Raw genomic sequence first — 16,819 nt, forward strand, 5'->3', positions numbered from 1 at the left:
TTGAGTGTACCTCCTTAAAGTCAGAAGGGTAGCAGGAGCAAGCAGCTTCACTGGCTTCCAGAGTTCAGTAACTCTGTGGGCTATCCCATAGCTATCTGAGAAAGACTAGAAATGAAGCCTCAAGAGATCCTTTCCAGTTCCCATTGCACATTGCTGCTGAATAGACCAAGCTGGCGTATGGAGATGATGCTCTTAGAGAAGATGTGCATTGCTCAGACACAGGCTGCATGCTGGCTTCTGCAAGGAAGTAACCAAAACATTATTGTTTTTCAAGTCTTTAACGCTCTGAGAACACATATTTACTTATGGTGGATATACAAGCTGACAATGCTTTTGATCTTCCAGATCCAGAAAAGCCCTGCTAAATTACAGGGTAATTATTAGTGTATTATTTGTTCCTAAGTTAATGAGTTGAGGGAAGAGGAAGGTCTACTTCTCTGCTGCAACTTAATGTGATTGGTATAATTAAAATTAAAATTCTTATAAAGTGACATATGAAAATTATGATGCTAGTTATTATTTAATTGCTTCCTCTTTAAGTCTCTTTTAATTATTGTCTTTTCTGTTTTCAAATCTAGAATATTCTCTGAGCAGTGCAGATATATCATCTCTCTCTGGGTTTAATACAGCCAGTGCTCTTCATCTTGGCTCTGTGACTGGCTGGCAACAGCAACACCTACATAACATGCCACCATCTGCCCTCAGTCAATTGGGGTAAGCACTGTTTCCTTAATTTTAATTTTCTACAATGACTCCAGTCTTCCCAGTAATCCCAAATCTGAAATACATCACGACAACTTTTTATCAGCACACATTTACTACATGTAAGAGCTCCAGTTCACAAAACTGGAACTATTTGTTTCATTAAGAATTTGCCAGGTATCTGCAATTAAATATTCTGTGATCATGACGCTTTCTCAGTAGTGTAGTAATGACTACTATTTGTGGCTTACTCTTTATTTCTTTAAATAGCACTTTATGTCACTACTAAAGACCAGATTAAACCCTTACACTATGCTATTTCTGTATTTTGCCATTTTTGCCATTGAAGCTTTTTATTTCCAGTTACTATAGCACAAACATTTACAGTAAACGTGAAAATTTTCTAAATATTTTTAATCAAGTAAGAGCAGTGTAATGATTTGACCTGAGATTAAGCCTTAACCTTATAGAATAAGCACATGCTCCCTTCTTCTTAACTCTTGACATTCAAGTTTAATTTCTTTGGAAGTGTTTTCTGCAAGCAAATAATATTGCTAGGCCTAAGAACTGTAAGGCAACAAAGCTCATTGCGATTTATTTGCCTGTGTTGAAGGAGATAGGTATTCGTGCCCTCTAGTGGCTAATTTCACGACATTCACTCAAGGTTGGTGAAGAACAAAGCTGTCAGTTCAGGATTTTTAAAAGTGTTAAAATTCACACAGAGAGGTCACCTAAAGCATTCTGGAAAAAGCAAAGCCTATTGGCTCACTGAGGTGAGCTTTAAGAGTGTGATCTTCAAAAATCCTGTTATCTGCTGTTTCTACTGACTAAGGCTATAGGCATTCACCAGCACACCACACATAGCCTAAGGTAGGGCCAGCCATGTTTGAATTGCAAAAGTTTTCGTTGTAAAAATTGAAGCTGAAAACAGCTGGAGTGTATTTATGAGGAGAACTTTAATTCACATGCATTTGGAAAGTAAACATTTTTTTTTCCCTCCAAAAGTGTTGCACATATGCACTATTTTTTTTTTTCAAGATGGTTACCATAATGTGAAACTATTTAATAGTATAAATGTGGTTTAAGCTTCAAAACTCTCCTTCTAATTTATCTATCTGACCACTTTTTGTAGCTTACTGTAATTTCTTTACCATGTACAGATGGTCTGGGTTTTTAAGGACAGCTATACAAGTATTTCAAAAGAAACATGTTTTAAACCTCATTTCTATATAAATAACCATATAGAGATACTAACTACATAAAAATATACAACTGACAGTTGCTGTGCTAGAAAAAAAAATACTCTAAAAACCCTTCTCTTATGCTTCTTTTATTTTTCTTCTTGAGTTTGCACAGTTTCTGGAGCAAAATTCAGGCTAACTTTACAACTAAAGACAAAAAGCCTCAAATAAATTGAAAACTCACATGTTAGATATCAGTGTATGTCCTTACAATAAGCTGGTTGTTTTCAGTGGTGTACCAAAGAATGTAAAAAGGCTATTTGGTTAACCAAAAAAGTATAAATTAAAACCTAAACTAACTACATGCCTTTTCAGATATGTCGCACATCGTCATCTGTTTCTAATTAATATCACAGAATGTCAAAGTGTAATAGCTGTGGCTGGTGGAATACATTCTGAGTTGCTACTTATTAATTATTATTATTATTTCAGTTATTTGTAAATGAATTCAGCTATGAAAGCTGCTTCATTGACAGTTATGGAGAAGTGTTCTATCTCTGCAGAAAATCATAAGCTTTTTTTTATTTTATTTTAGTCACTGAGTTCTACATGCAGAAGTACCTCTACTAACTCTTGTATGATCTGAAAAGCTTGAAACTATACAGAACTTATTCAGTCCATGTCAACCTGAGCTAGAATTTTCAGGAAGGTTAAATCACACAAAATTGTATAGTCATCCCCAGGTGTTTGAGAAAATACATCTACAAAGGTTTTGACAACCCAAATCCCTGTGCAGAGTGAGGTCATATACTGGAAAGATTTGGTAACTGAAAGATCTTTTTTGGTAACAATAGACTGTGAAGACCAGTGAGAAAACAGGACCTAAGTCCGCAGAAGGTTTTGTTTTTAACCAAAACCTAAAAGTGAAAAACAGCCCTTCTTCCCCAATGCAGTGCAGAACATGGTTTAGAATAGGATGCAGTTAGATATAGTAGCTTTCTCCAGATAAGTCCCCAACAATTTCAGCAGCACTGTCAGAACCATCTTTAAGATAATTGGAGAAGATGTCTACAACCTAATTCTTAAGTCTTCATGTTGGTCCTACAATTAACAACTGTAACGGGTGTCAGTAGGCCTGAGGACAAATACCTGAGGACATGGAAGTAGCTCATTTTCTCTGCCTGAGCAGCCTTTGGGCTTTTGATGAGCCCTGTGAGCAGGAGAATAATGTAGAGCCTGTTTTGATATGACAGGGAAATCAAAACCAAGTCTCAGCTTTTTAGGTTAAAAAGTGAAATGGTAGTTTCACAGTCTTTTAACTAGGTCTACACCTGGAAAAAAATACACAAAAATTCTATTGAAAATCAGTCCCTCCCAAAATTTTGGGATTTTGGCTGAATATTGGTTCAATGTCTCTTATAGAGAAGGTTACTGCTTATTTAGCATCAACCAAAGAATCTACCTGAATTTAATTGCTGCTAACCAAGAGGGAAGTCCATGCTAAGCTTTGAAATAAATGACCTAATTTTTGTAGGCTTAAGGCCATTATATGGAGAATATTTTCTTACATCTGTATTTCCCAGTTGAAGAGATAATCTTTTCTTCCTTAAGTATCACCCACTGGTGAAATTTTGGCTTTCCTGAAATATAAGTGCAAACACAGAAACAGCATTTCATCTGAAAAATCTTCAGTATAGATAATCGTATATATATAGGTAGTTTATCTGTAGAAGTTTCTCCGTACTTCTACCCACCAGAATAAGAGATTGTCCAAATTCAAGCATCCTGTTGACTTGTTCTGTGACTCTTACATAGCAAGCTTATTACTTGGCAACTGTTAATTTTGGTTGGGTAATAAGAATAGCTAGATATCGGCAAATATTCTCTACTGAACCATTTTTACTGAAAATTTTAGACATCATATTTTGTGAATTTATATCAGTTCCTGCTTTGAATAAAACCCTTGTATATTTAGGATTGAGCCTTTTTTCTCCTGCCACCATTGTAAGTGAGATATTCCAGTGATTTAGGTTAATATTATTCTTCTTTTAGAATTTTCTTTTTAAAGTGTAGAACTGAATATGTGAAAGCTAGTCAGAATATCCTGACACAGAAATTCTTTTTCTGTTTTTTCATTGATCAAAGCATGTGAAAAAAAACCTACTTACTAAAAGAAAAACAGAGGGGAGGGAGGTTGCATTGCTAGCAAGTCAAAAATATCTTCTATTCTCCTAACCAACTAACACATAGCTAAAGTTACATAACTAAATTTTGCCATGAATTTTGAATGGTTCCTTAAATACATTTATGGGGAAAACTTACATGAAATGAGGAAGCAAACTAATTCAGAGAAGGAAGTATGGCCACAAAAGAAAAGGTGTGAGGCTCTTTCTTCCTTCAATGGACTGCTTCCTCCCTCAGTGAAAACCTAACTGGTGCATTTCACGTCCTCATTCATCACCTACTCAGACCTGCACATCTGTCTGTGCATGCTGAGCTTCCACACGAGCTTGGGAGTTGAACAGATGGAGATGCTCAGAGAACTGATCTCACTGGCATCACAAGGACCAAACCCACCTACAAGCTCATTTCACCCTGACTTGCTTCCTACCTCTTACACAGCAGACCTGTGTAGTTATTCAGTGTTGCACCTAAATAGGAGCCAGCATTCAAGGCCAGGTTGGATGGAGCTTTGAACAACCTGGTCGAGTGGAAGGTGTCAGTTTCTGTAGATAGAAACAGCAGTTTCCTCAGCCACAAATACACATAGATGAAAAGAAATCATTTTGTAGCAGACAGAATTCTTGGTTTTTATAATACAGCTTCTATTTTAGAGCTGTTTAGGATACAGGTCTGAAGACTGCACCTATGTGCTATTTCACTATTTACATCTATGTGTTATAGTAGGTTTTCCTTGTAATTGACCATTTTAGCTAACATGAAATTATCATAAAAATATTTCAGAAAATTTTAATGAAATCATGTAAATTGTAATCACCAGAAAACATGTATTAAAATTCACAATAGCAGAAAAAGACTGTATTTATTTCTTTTGAGTTGAATGCTGACTCAAAATAATTGCTTTAATTTATCCATATTGATTTAAACCTAAAAAATTTACTCCTGATATGCCAAAATAACTTCTTAATCTTTCTCGGTTTACAGAAAAAACTGTTCAAAACGCAGATCAACCTGTAGCATTTTTTAAACTGCCACATGTTAGTATGCCAAGTATTTACATAAGCCTGCTGATAAGTCACAGGAATCTAAAGAAAAGTGCATACACATTTTCACACTCAGTTTTAAAAAGCTATTTAAAAAGCAACATAGCAGTATAGAAATACTAGCTCTGTTTAATTAGAAATGCAGTTTATCCCTTTAGATTTGGTCCTTTGGGAGCTGTCACACAATAGAATGCAAGTATGTTCAGTGTGAACAAATTTGGCTGAATATGGTAGTTTTTTGCTTGCACGGGTTTTTCAGCTGTCCCCAGCTTTTCAAAGTGACATGTCATCTGCTCTTATCAAATGCTTCTAAATCAAACCCCCAGGCTCCAGCATCCTTTATTATGGGACTTTCAAGTTTACTTATCAGCTTGGCATCAAAAGACATATGTAATCATATATACTAAACTGGTAGCCTGTTTTAGCATTTCCTAAGCACCTGAAAAATAAAGTCACTGGAAATGAAAAGCAAAAAAAAAAAAAACAACCAAACAAACAAAACCCTAGGAATGTAATTTTTATTCTTGTTGGATTCTTTTCAACAATATTTCAGAAAAGAGTAGAGTATTTCACTGAGTTGGAATGACACAATCTTAGCTTTACAGTTTCTTAAATGTGTTAATTTAACAAATGCAAAGAAAATGACCTTTTGGGGAAAAAAAAAAGCCTACATTTGCTGCTGTAATGGCTAGTACTCACAAACTCTGTGGTTTATGAAAGGGGTGACTGCAAATTTGGCACATTCACCTGTATAGGAGTGAAGGGTAGATAAAAGCAATTGGAGGTAGAACATCCTGGTTTTTCTGTTTTATAACAAGATCTATCCATTATTAGAGACTCAATAATTCCTGGTAAAAGCAGCTGATATCATTCAATATAGAAGCTATATAGTTCCATTTTAGATCTGTCAGAAGAAAACAGCATTTTGTCTTTCATCAAGGTTATAGTAAATGTTGTTTAAGTAAAGCTCAATTCCCAATTGATGAGAGATCAGGAAAAGTGAGGTATTTCAATAAATTAAAACATGTAAACTTACTTGTGTCTTCTAAATGCTTAAAAAATATTTCCAAATCCTAATATTTCTTCTACTTGCAGTAAAATGCTTGCATATTGTCTTGCATTTAAAACCTTACGAGGCCAAGTAGCCTATTGCCCCTGCTGCCTTCAGTCTCCCCCTGTATAGATACTCAGTAGAAACCTTGAAACTGTGTCTCAAGGGTTAGGCACTAACTTCAGCCTAGCAAATGGTCCCTGAAGTGGAACATAATGGCAATCACATGTTGAGAACTCTGTTTTAATAGCGAAAAGTCAGGTTTTACCAGGAGGTGGTGCTTTTGCACAAAACATCCTGCAGATGCAATAATCTCATTTCTCCCACAGAGATAAAACGCATTCTCAGTATTCACTCTCCTCCCTGCCTGTTTCAGCTTCCCTCTGCCCACAAAAAAGCGTAGAAAGAAAATTAACTTAGAATAGTTATACAGCTTGACTTTGAAGAAGTTTTAGCTTAGCAGTTTCTCTTGATGCTAGGAGCATCCTCTGAGCTGGGCTCACCTACAGGCAAATAGCATAATCCTCTGACATCTTCCAGTACTCTTCAGCTTCTCTTTGATTGTTTATTGAAAAGCATTCTGGATTGAGTTATGAATTCATGGATTTGAACCATAAAATCATATCTAAATCCTTGCCTCCCTGTGGTATTTTATTAATGTCTAAGACCAGAAATTACTAGGACCAGTAATTCCAACTCTATTCTGAATGGTATAAATTGTACCTGGCCCAAACTTTCATTTCTGCTTTGCATCTGAAGTCATGTGTCAAAATAATCAGCAATAAAAATAGTTGAGCGCACTCAAACTAATTGGATTAATCCCAGCAGAAAGTCCATGCCTCCCCTGTCTCAGCCGGTGCATACACACACACAAGCATTAGTTTTAAAGGTGGTTGCAACAGTGCAAAGGCTCGCCTTCCAAAATTTGTGACACTTGAGGCAAAAAAAGGAGAGACTTAAACTGAGATCTCCTTTCAAACCAGGGGCATGTCCACATCTGTTGTGATGCTTTTCGTTGCTTTGAATTGGTGAATTCTGCCCAGAACACAGTCCCCATGCTTTCTGCAGGTGCTGACCCCTTGCGAGCCTTTACACTGGTGTTTTGTGTGAGTGTTTGTGCATATCTGGGGGCTCCATGCCTCCTCCGTCTGTAACTGGGTTTCCTTTCCTCCTACAGAGCTTGCACTAGCACTCATTTATCTCAGAGTACAAATCTCTCCCTGCCTTCTACTCAAAGCCTCAACATCAAGTCAGAACCTGTTTCTCCTCCTAGAGACCGTACCACCACACCCTCGAGATACCCACAGCACACGCGCCATGAGGCTGGGAGATCTCCCGTTGACAGTTTGAGCAGCTGTAGCAGTTCCTATGATGGAAGTGACCGAGAAGATCACCGGAATGAATTCCACTCCCCCATTGGACTCACCAGACCTTCGCCGGACGAAAGGGAAAGCCCCTCTGTCAAGCGCATGCGGCTCTCTGAAGGATGGGCGACATGATAACATTATTACCTATTAGGTTGTTTTTTCTTTTCCTTGCAGTGTGTGTGTGCTATACCTTAATGGGGGAGGGGGGGTTGATATGCATTATATGTGCCGTGTGTGGAAAAAAAAAAAAAAAAAAAGTCAGGTACTCTGTTTTGTAAAAGTACTTTTAAATTGCCTCAGTGATACAGTATAAGGATAAACAGAAATGCTGAGATAAGCTTAGCACTTGAGTTGTACAACAGAACACTTGTACAAAATAGATTTAAGGCTAACTTCTTTTCACTGTTGTGCTCCCTTGCAAAATGTATGTTACAATAGATAGTGTCATGTTGCAGGTTCAACGTTATTTACATGTAAATAGACAAAAGGAAAACATTTGCCAGAAATGGCAGATCTTTACTGAGAGAGAAAGCAGCTGTTATGAGACATATAGAAAAGTGTACAGGTGTTTTGACAGGCCCAGCAGTTGGGTGGCCATGAACTGATGCTAGAAAAAGAGTGGGTCACCTGACATACCAAAAATGTTCACAAACGTGCAGGCATATGGTTAGAGTATGGCACTTAGAGAGGATCAAACATTTAAAGAGGACCATACTTGTAAAAATGTTGAGTTTGAGGGTTAACATATTTAATTTTAAAAAACCTGGGTCTGCATCACTTATTAAACAAAAATTAAAAATATGTACATTACATTTTGCTTATTTTCATATTAAAAAGTAAGACAGAGTTTGCAAAGCATTTGTGGCTTTTGTAGTTTCCTCAAGCCAAAATGTGTTCTTTTTCCTGTGATAGCTTCGCTGATCTTTTAAACAGTCCTGAAGAAACAAACGAAAAGGACTTTTTGTATAGAAAGCACTACCCTAAGCCATCAAGAACTCCATGCTTTGCTAACCAAGATAACTGTTTTCTCTTTGCAGAAGTTTTGTTTTTGAAATGTGTATTTCTAATTATATAAAATATTAAGAATCTTTTAAAAAAAATCTGTGAAATTAACATGCTTGTGTATAGCTTTCTAATATATATAATAATTATGGTAATAGCAAAAGTTTTTGTTATCTTAATAGTGGGGAATTATATTTGTGCAGTTGCACATTTAACTATTTTCTTTCAGTTTTCTTTGGCTGGGTATACATTTTGCAGATCAAAGTCAGCTGTTGAAAGACTGATCTGTAAAAAATTAGAATTTACCCATGGTGTAACAACTTAAGTCATTTTAATACAGCATTTTACAATCAGTTGGGTGAACTGCAGTCCATTGTATATACTGATTAGTTCTTTCATGCTGTTTTGTGCATTGTAACAAGGGCCCTTCTATTACTTAACGTCCTGCGTATCTTGTAGTTTTCCATGGGTTAAATGACAAAGTGGCATAACTTGGCCATTTCTCATTAATAAAGCTGGTATTCTGCCTGTCAGAATTGGGTGTACAGCTCTAACGGCTGTCAGTTGCGTGAGTGCAGGTGAATATTTGGCAGAAGCAGTAGAGAGAGTTAAAGGGAGCGGTTGCCATGAACGTGGCTACTGTAAGGATTACTCCCCTCTCTCACAGATTTAAAACTCTTAGAGAGATCATGAATTAAAGGACCATTCAAACGTCTATTGATCTCACAGCCAACATGGGCTGTCAGGTTTCTGGTTCTCATGGACCTTTGTGGTCACATCTTCTCACAGTGAGCACATTGTTGAGCAATGCTCCCTGTTTATCTGCAACCAAGCAAGCTTTACTTGAGCATATAGCATCCACAACTTCTCCTGCCTCGTGGTTTCTTTGACTAAAACAGCTTGACCAGAGGGAGTGTATCATTTCTGTTAAGTCCCTCTTGTTTATCAGAAGAAAATGGTATTTTCAAATGTTTCAGTCTAATCTTGCTGTTGGAGGGAAAAGGTTTTTAAGCAAATGTTAGTGCCATAGTAAACTGTAATATTTCTCCTTTTTCCAAGAGTCCTTCCAACTGTCACATATCTGCATTGACACTATGGTGGAGAATATAGCTGCAACAGCTAAATATAAACACCAAATACTTTGTTAAGGGAAGTTCACACTCTGTTTCCCACCTATATATGCAGTTGCTGTGCACTGCTCTATAAGAGTGTACCTCTCTGCAGTAGAGAATGATGAACAGACTACAGTTTGCGTCAGGACATACGCTTTTCACTTATCATGACTTTATAAATGCCTGCCTTACAGGCACTCTCAGCCATGCAGGGGCTAGTGCATGATCTGGAAACTCTTTAAGCAGAATGCTGTGCTACTACTGCATCCATCTTAGCTTGTGTAGCAATCCGCAGGGTAAACATAAAGATACGCATGTTTGGAAAAAAAAAGAAAAACACCAAAAAAGAAAAGATCACAAAAAGTAACAAAAGCAAAACAACAAAAAAAAGGGTAAAATGGGGCCCACAATTAATTTTAAAACACAAAAAAAACTGTTTTTGAAACCACTCTATTCACCTTCTGATAAACTTATGCTCATATTCCCTTCTGAGAATTTTAAACTTTGGTGTGTCAAAAATATGCAAATATATCACAAATGTACCTTGTAATTTCAAGAACAAAAAAACAACTTTATCAGTATTGTAGTAAAAACTTGTCAGTGGGGAAGGGGATTTGGTCTATTGATATATGAAGAATAGCCATATTAATAGTTTACCTTGCGATTTGCCTCAGCAACGCATGAAAAAAGGAAAGATACCGTATTTAACGAAGATGCAGTTTAATCTATTACTGCAAGTAACTAAGCAGAAAGTAGCCTGAAAAGTATTGCCTGGGCAATTTATATTAACTCTGACAATGATTTTTGTACAAACAGAAGTAAACAATCACATGAAAATAAATGCCAGTCATCCCTCTTGTTCCTGCTTTGGAGGGCAACTAACTTATACTGGCAAAATTTTGGGGGATAATGCATATTTGCAAACTGATCTAATGATAAGAAGCACAACTTTGATTGTGAAGTCACTTTCTGTAAACTATAACTGTCTACCTTTCTTGTTCCTTTATCTGTACCTTACCATTTATTGTATTTGCGAAGCTAATTTGGGTTTATTGTGTGATTCCTTTGTATTTAAGGAGTTTGGGGCAGAGCCCTGAAAGAGTATTAACATTTACTTTACCTTAACCCATGCTATATAATGTTTTAGGCAACATTCTTAATTGTAAGTTCAAACACCTGAAGTGGCATTCTAGACATCTGCAAGTATTGTTATAGCTAAACTAATCTCTATTAAAAGGTGTTGTCAGTTAGTGTTTAATTGCTGGTGACAATTATATGATATACCCTATCTGCACAACCTGTATATTGTATGCATTGAGCCATTCGCAGTAAAGCTTTTGTCATTTCAGTGTTTTTCAAAAGTTGTGTTTTATAACAAAATGGCTTATATTTTTCCCAGAAGAGGAATTTAGCAGTTTTTAATGAATAATATAAAAATATCTGTTGTCCTCAGATCTTTTTCAGGTAAAGCTAGTGTGAGAATAAAAGAACCTATAGACTGTTTTCAAGGATGTCAACCCTTTTGTATTGTATGTGTTATCCTATATACCCTCTTTTATCTATAGTCCTAACAGCTGTTTTGTTTTCCTTCTTCCTTCGCCTTGAAGGTAAATGCTTTGTAATTTTTTAAAAGCCACTTGAAACCTCAATAAAGGCTGTTGCCTAAACATGGCATACTTCATCTGTTCCTGTTTGTGCCATCTGCTGTGATGTCTCAGTTATATGGCATTAATTTCCTGCCACTACAGGTCTCTTGAAGGACTGATGGAACATTGGTGTCTGTTAGAATGCTTCAGACTGTAGATGTAATAAAAGGCTTTTGTTAATATATTTTAACCAAAGATGTGGAGCAATCCAAGCTTTGAGCCACAGACCTTCTGCATCAAAAGTATCCATTTAATTATTTTCATAATCAGGTGTTGCATTTCTACCTTCCCTTCTCATACCTCAGACTGATCCTTACCTCAGTTTGATTCAAAAAAAAGGTCAGTTAAGAAACTCATTTAAAATTTAAAAAGTGGAAAAAAAAATATGCAGTGTCAGTCTTTCGTGGAGTAACTAATATCAGACCTGGGTTACCACAGGCATTACACTTGGATTGCTTCAGATGGTTTGTTGTATCCTTTTTTTCTTTTTTTCTTCTCTTTCATGGGGATTTGCTTCCATAAAACAATGGTGATAACAAAATAGCTTGTAAATGGGAGCATACAAGCATTTGCAGCAAATATAAAAGTAGAGGCTCACAGCGGCATAAGCTGGACTTTGTCGCCACTAGATGACAAAATGTTATAACTAAGTTAAACCACATCTGTGTATCTCAAGGGACTTAATTCAGCTGTCTGTAGTGAACAAAAATGGGAAAATTTCAAAAGATTCTCCTGCTGGAAATAAGGTATAATTTGTATTTTGCAGACAAATCAGTAAAGTTACTGGCTTTCTTAGTGATACAGTGTGTGTGGTGCCTTTTTTTTTATTAATTTGATGTTCAATTTTCGCTGTTTTGCACAGTAACACGTGAAAGAATCATCACTTTAACAACTGGCAGTTACCTCAAGGTCCCTCTGCCTGTCACTTGTGCTTGCTTAAAAAGTCAAGCACCTTTTTGTGGCACCCTGAGCATCGTGGGTCTTCACAAATGTTAATGCCCCACCACACATCATCCCACCAGGTTAGAGAAGCTCCATTACTGCTCTAAAAGTTAGTAGAGTTTTGAAAAAGGCTGTCTGAATCTGGCCCTGATGTCTGAAATAGCAGAGGAGCTAGGTGAAATAATGCCTGGCGTCTGGGTGCTTAATCAGACCCCCACAGGTACATGTGCTGTAAATTCTACCCATGGGGAGAACTGTTAAAAACCCTACCAAAAAAAAAAAAAATATTCTGAGACAAAACCTTGCATCCCTTGGGTGTATGCTTTATATATATTTTTTCTAACATGACAGCTTCATAGGGACTGCATCAGAATTAATCTATTCCCTTTTATGTACTTTTGTTGCTGTTTAATTTTTTTTTCCTTGCTAGCATTTATAGCTCTGGAGCCTAAGACTACAAGGATCCCTTTACTTCAATAAGGTGTTTTTTCAAGTTATTAATAACTTAAGGTGTTTTGTGAGTGTGGCAGTTTCAAAAATAACAGTACAAGGCTTAGTTTCTAAATGTGTTTATGACAGAAAACAGCTGCACTGTTATTTACTTGTTGCTTTTAATGACAATTTTTTATCTTTAAAGAAAAATGTTTCTGGTATTGCAATGTTGGACACAGCATAATAATTAGATGCTAAAACTAAGATTAAATGTCGTTGGGTTTACTGCATATTGTGTTTTTCTCAAATAAATCACATTTTGTCATCGTTGGCAGGAATAAGCAAAATATTTCTGGAAATGCAGTCGATGTGTAATACTGTCTAAAATCTTAGAAAATTCATGTCTGAGAGTCCTTATGCCTGCAATCAGTCATCTGTATGATTATTACTGATAACGGTATGCCTACATTGGAAAAGGAATTACGTAGCAAATAGAGTTTGTTATAAACCCTGTCTTGTTATTTATTACTCCAGAAAACTAACCATACCCATACTGATTACTTTGCTTTATATTCTATGAACTATATTTCTGCTTTAAAAATTGTGTGTTGCAATAGAAGCGGGGAGGTCACCAGTTCTTTAAATAAGCTTTCTCACTTTAGGCTTATAAATGTCATTCTAAAGAGTAATTGTAAAGAGCGTGGTCTGAGATAACTAAGCCGCACAACTTCCCCATAACAAAGTGTTTGCATTCCCTCAAAGTTTCTTCACCTTTTCTTTAGCAAAAAACCAACATAGCATCTTTTTAGAACTGGAAGACTATGCTGAGAGCTGCATGCGTCCCATGAAAGAGAGCACAGAGTGTCAGTTGTGTTTATACCTTTGCTTATTGTCAGTGTGACACACTCATACCTAACCCTTACTCAGATGCAATGTCTACATTTCCACAGGTAAATCACCGGGGCTTAGAGAATCCAAGGAGCAGCAAGGAGAAATTATTTTAAAACAATCAGATTATTTAGTCTGAAAATAGAAAGAAAATACTTGGTTCATGCCTCTATTGACATACATAGCCTATTCTTTATTAATTCAATGGAAATTTACTGATGCAGAGCAATGCAGCAAGGCTTTGCCTGCTCCATGAATCATCCATCACACATATGGAACTGGAACTCCAGATTTGGTTTAGGGAACTCAGACTGCTTAGCCATAGCAAACACAGACTACATTTATTCTGTATTTGTGTACTGCACTTGACAATTTACACAGACTATTCAGAGCATCTGCAGAAGGCAGATATACACTGCGTACTCTGCAGTTCACATTAACACATCTGAGATAACCTTAACTGTTGTTAGCAACTATCATGACCAACAGTATTATTTCTACTGATGAAGGTATTTCTTCCTCCTCTTTCAGCAGATTTCAGCATATGCTTTTGTTCCCTTCTGCGTCACCTTAATTGCTAGAGGTTGTTCAAAGCTAACACAAGGATGCTTGCAGAAATGAATTTGAAATTAGTACATTGGTTCCAAAAGCTGGAAAACACACTGTTCTAACTGTCCTTTCTACCCTCTTCTTTGTGCTTCTGTATGTGATTCATTCATAACCCATCCAGAGCTGTCTCAAGTATCCGTTTGTGTTTGTCTGGACAATGACCTGTAGGCTCTTTTAGGCTACAAAACTCATTGCCTCATTCTGAGGGGCAGAGGTTTATCGCTATTACCTATGAAGATTTCACTTCTTTGACTGGAAACAAGAAGTGATATAACAGAACATGTCAGTGTGTGGGGAAACACTTAGAAGTAGCAAAACTTAAATGCAGTGTATTTGCACCATAAATATAACTGGTGTAAACCACAATTTTGTTGTGACACTACATTGCACAGCTAATTATTTTCTGTACTCAGGAGAGTTGTTCAGAATAGATAGTGCAGTCTCACAGTGAAAACACAGCATCCTGTGACAAGTATGTACAAAAGTGTGTTGTATCACCAAAACTCAAAAGAAGGAGACAAGGAAAAAACATCTGGAATCTGACTACGGAACATCGACAAGCCAAGGTGCAACGCTCAGACAACACAAAATGGCCAGTAGAAATGCAATTGGTTGCACTTACTAGGCTGCATTCTGAGCCACTGAGAAAATCATCACCAAGGAAGAAATATCAAGATAATGTATTAAAAAGAGACTTTAAAAAAGCACATACGTTTCTGCCCTTCTGTGCCTAAACGTCTGAATATATGTCAAAGAGTGGTTCTTGAAATACAACCCTTCTGTTTCCTTCTGACATTTATCAGGAAAAACATCACCTTCTTTAATTATAGTTTGCTGTATTACACATTAGTTAACTTGGAAAAGCAGAAAGGAAGCTTCTGGCCTAAGTGTGTTTAGTTGATAGTTGGTAGCCATGGAGAAGTAGCCTGATGTGCAGTGGTGCTCTCAGACTATGAACACAGAACTGCACTCAGCAAAGTCTAAGACATAAACTTGAAGGAGATTACACTGCCTCACAGCAGCACTCTGCACTGTCAAAGATAAGCTTGTGAAAAAATAATATGTGAGGCGCTTAGTCATCTGAAGTAAATTTATCTCTTTTTGGTGGAGGCCCAAGTCACTTTTTTTGCAACTTTCTGCACCATGTTAGAACTATTTTCTTTTAAGTAACTGGGAACTAGAAAATACCATTGTGACATCCTTTGCAGATGTGTTCTTACAGCAAGAAACCCTGATCTAATACACATTACTCAACCTCAAAAAGAATACAGAATAAGATGAACGGGGGGGAAATCTGCTTGAAGGAAAAATTACATTAATTATGAGTTTTCAACCTGGTAAATAAATAAATAAATATGAATGTGTATTCTCATGTGAATGGTATGGAGACAGCAGATCTGCAGGAAAACTACACGTTCTTTGTCAAAAGCAGTAGAATCAAGGGATATCCAAAGAAACAATCAGACAGCAGGTTCACAAGAACATATGATGACCACTTTGCATGTAATTAAGTAGTGCGACTTGCAGCCATAAAATGCTGTGGAAGCCAAAAGCCTGAGTCAGTTCATAAGGGTTAGATAAGTTAACAGGACATAGCTCTGTTTGTCCTGTTGAGTATGATGATAACAGAGTTCCCACCTAGAGTAAAAGATTTTCCACAGCTTATTTCTGAAAAATGAGAGGCATTCTAGGGGAGAATTCATATGTGCCATTATTTTTTTAATGTCAGTCCCCCACAGACCACTGTCAGGGAGAAGATAATGAGATAAACAGAGTTTTGATCTAACCCCACATAGCAGATCTTGTGACTAGTATTACCACATAATATAACCACCCTTCTTTTCCCTGCAAGCCCTTTTTTCAGACTTCATATTGATCTTACAGTGTTAGAAATTAACACAGTACAAATGAAGCAGTCAGCCTGAATAAAAGCTGAGAGCTAAAACTGTCAGGCCTTCCCAATTAGTATGACACTGCTTTCTCAATACTGTAAGGAACACTCAGTTGACTTAAGTGAAAACATGCACCTGCTTATTTGCTTCACAACAGACAAGGAAATTTAATAACTGCATAAATTACAGACACACAGTACAGTTAATGATGCGATTGATAGAATTAATGCACTCATACACAAGTGAGGATGTTGATGTGTAAGTATAGGCGTGGGAGATGAAAGCAGAGAGGTGACACAAATACAGACCTGGACCTGTAATTTCACATTCCTGCTGCTCAGCAATGCACCAGAATTCTGCTCATGTAGTTGTCTGCGAAGTCCCAGTTAACACACTGGGACTGCTCCCACCATGAAAAAAGTGCTTGCATATGTAAATATCGTAGAATCCCAGAATCCCAGACTGGTTTGGGCTGGAAGGGACCTTAGCGCTCGTCCAGTTCCAACCCCCTGCCATAGGCAGGGACACCTTCCACTAGACCAGGTTGCTCCAAGCCCTGTCCAACCTGGCCTTGAACACTGCCAGGGATGGGGCAGCCACAGCTTCTCTGGGCAACCTGTGCCAGGGCCTCACCACCCTCACAGAGAAGAACTTCTGCCTAAGAGCTCATCTCAATCTCCTCTGTCAGGTTAAAGCCATTCCCCCTTGTCCTGTCCCCACAGGCCCTTGTCCAAAGCCCCTCTCCAGGTTTCTTGTAGGTGATATGCCTAC

General features: G+C 37.2%; 1 protein-coding gene across 13 annotated transcripts in view; it reads left to right on the forward strand.

Moving 5' to 3' along the window:
- Positions 1–12,084, forward strand: part of MEF2C (myocyte enhancer factor 2C) — a 124,246-nt gene extending 112,162 nt beyond the window's left edge. For 9 of the 13 annotated variants that reach the window (XM_062605206.1, XM_062605194.1, XM_062605200.1 and 6 more), the window contains 2 exons: positions 579–714; positions 7,336–12,084. In XM_062605206.1, coding sequence (XP_062461190.1) covers positions 579–714; positions 7,336–7,657 — 458 coding nt within the window. In that variant the 3' untranslated portion in view covers positions 7,658–12,084. The remainder of the gene's footprint in view (positions 1–578; positions 715–7,335) is intronic. The other 4 variants (XM_062605202.1, XM_062605203.1, XM_062605205.1 and 1 more) reach the window with 1 other exon arrangement.
- Positions 12,085–16,819: the final 4,735 nt, after the last annotated feature.

Source organism: Pezoporus occidentalis, unplaced genomic scaffold (genome assembly GCF_034315485.1).
Source record: "Pezoporus occidentalis ecotype Australia unplaced genomic scaffold, CSIRO_AGI_Poc_V1 ctg90, whole genome shotgun sequence".
Lineage (NCBI taxonomy): Eukaryota > Metazoa > Chordata > Aves > Psittaciformes > Psittacidae > Pezoporus > Pezoporus occidentalis.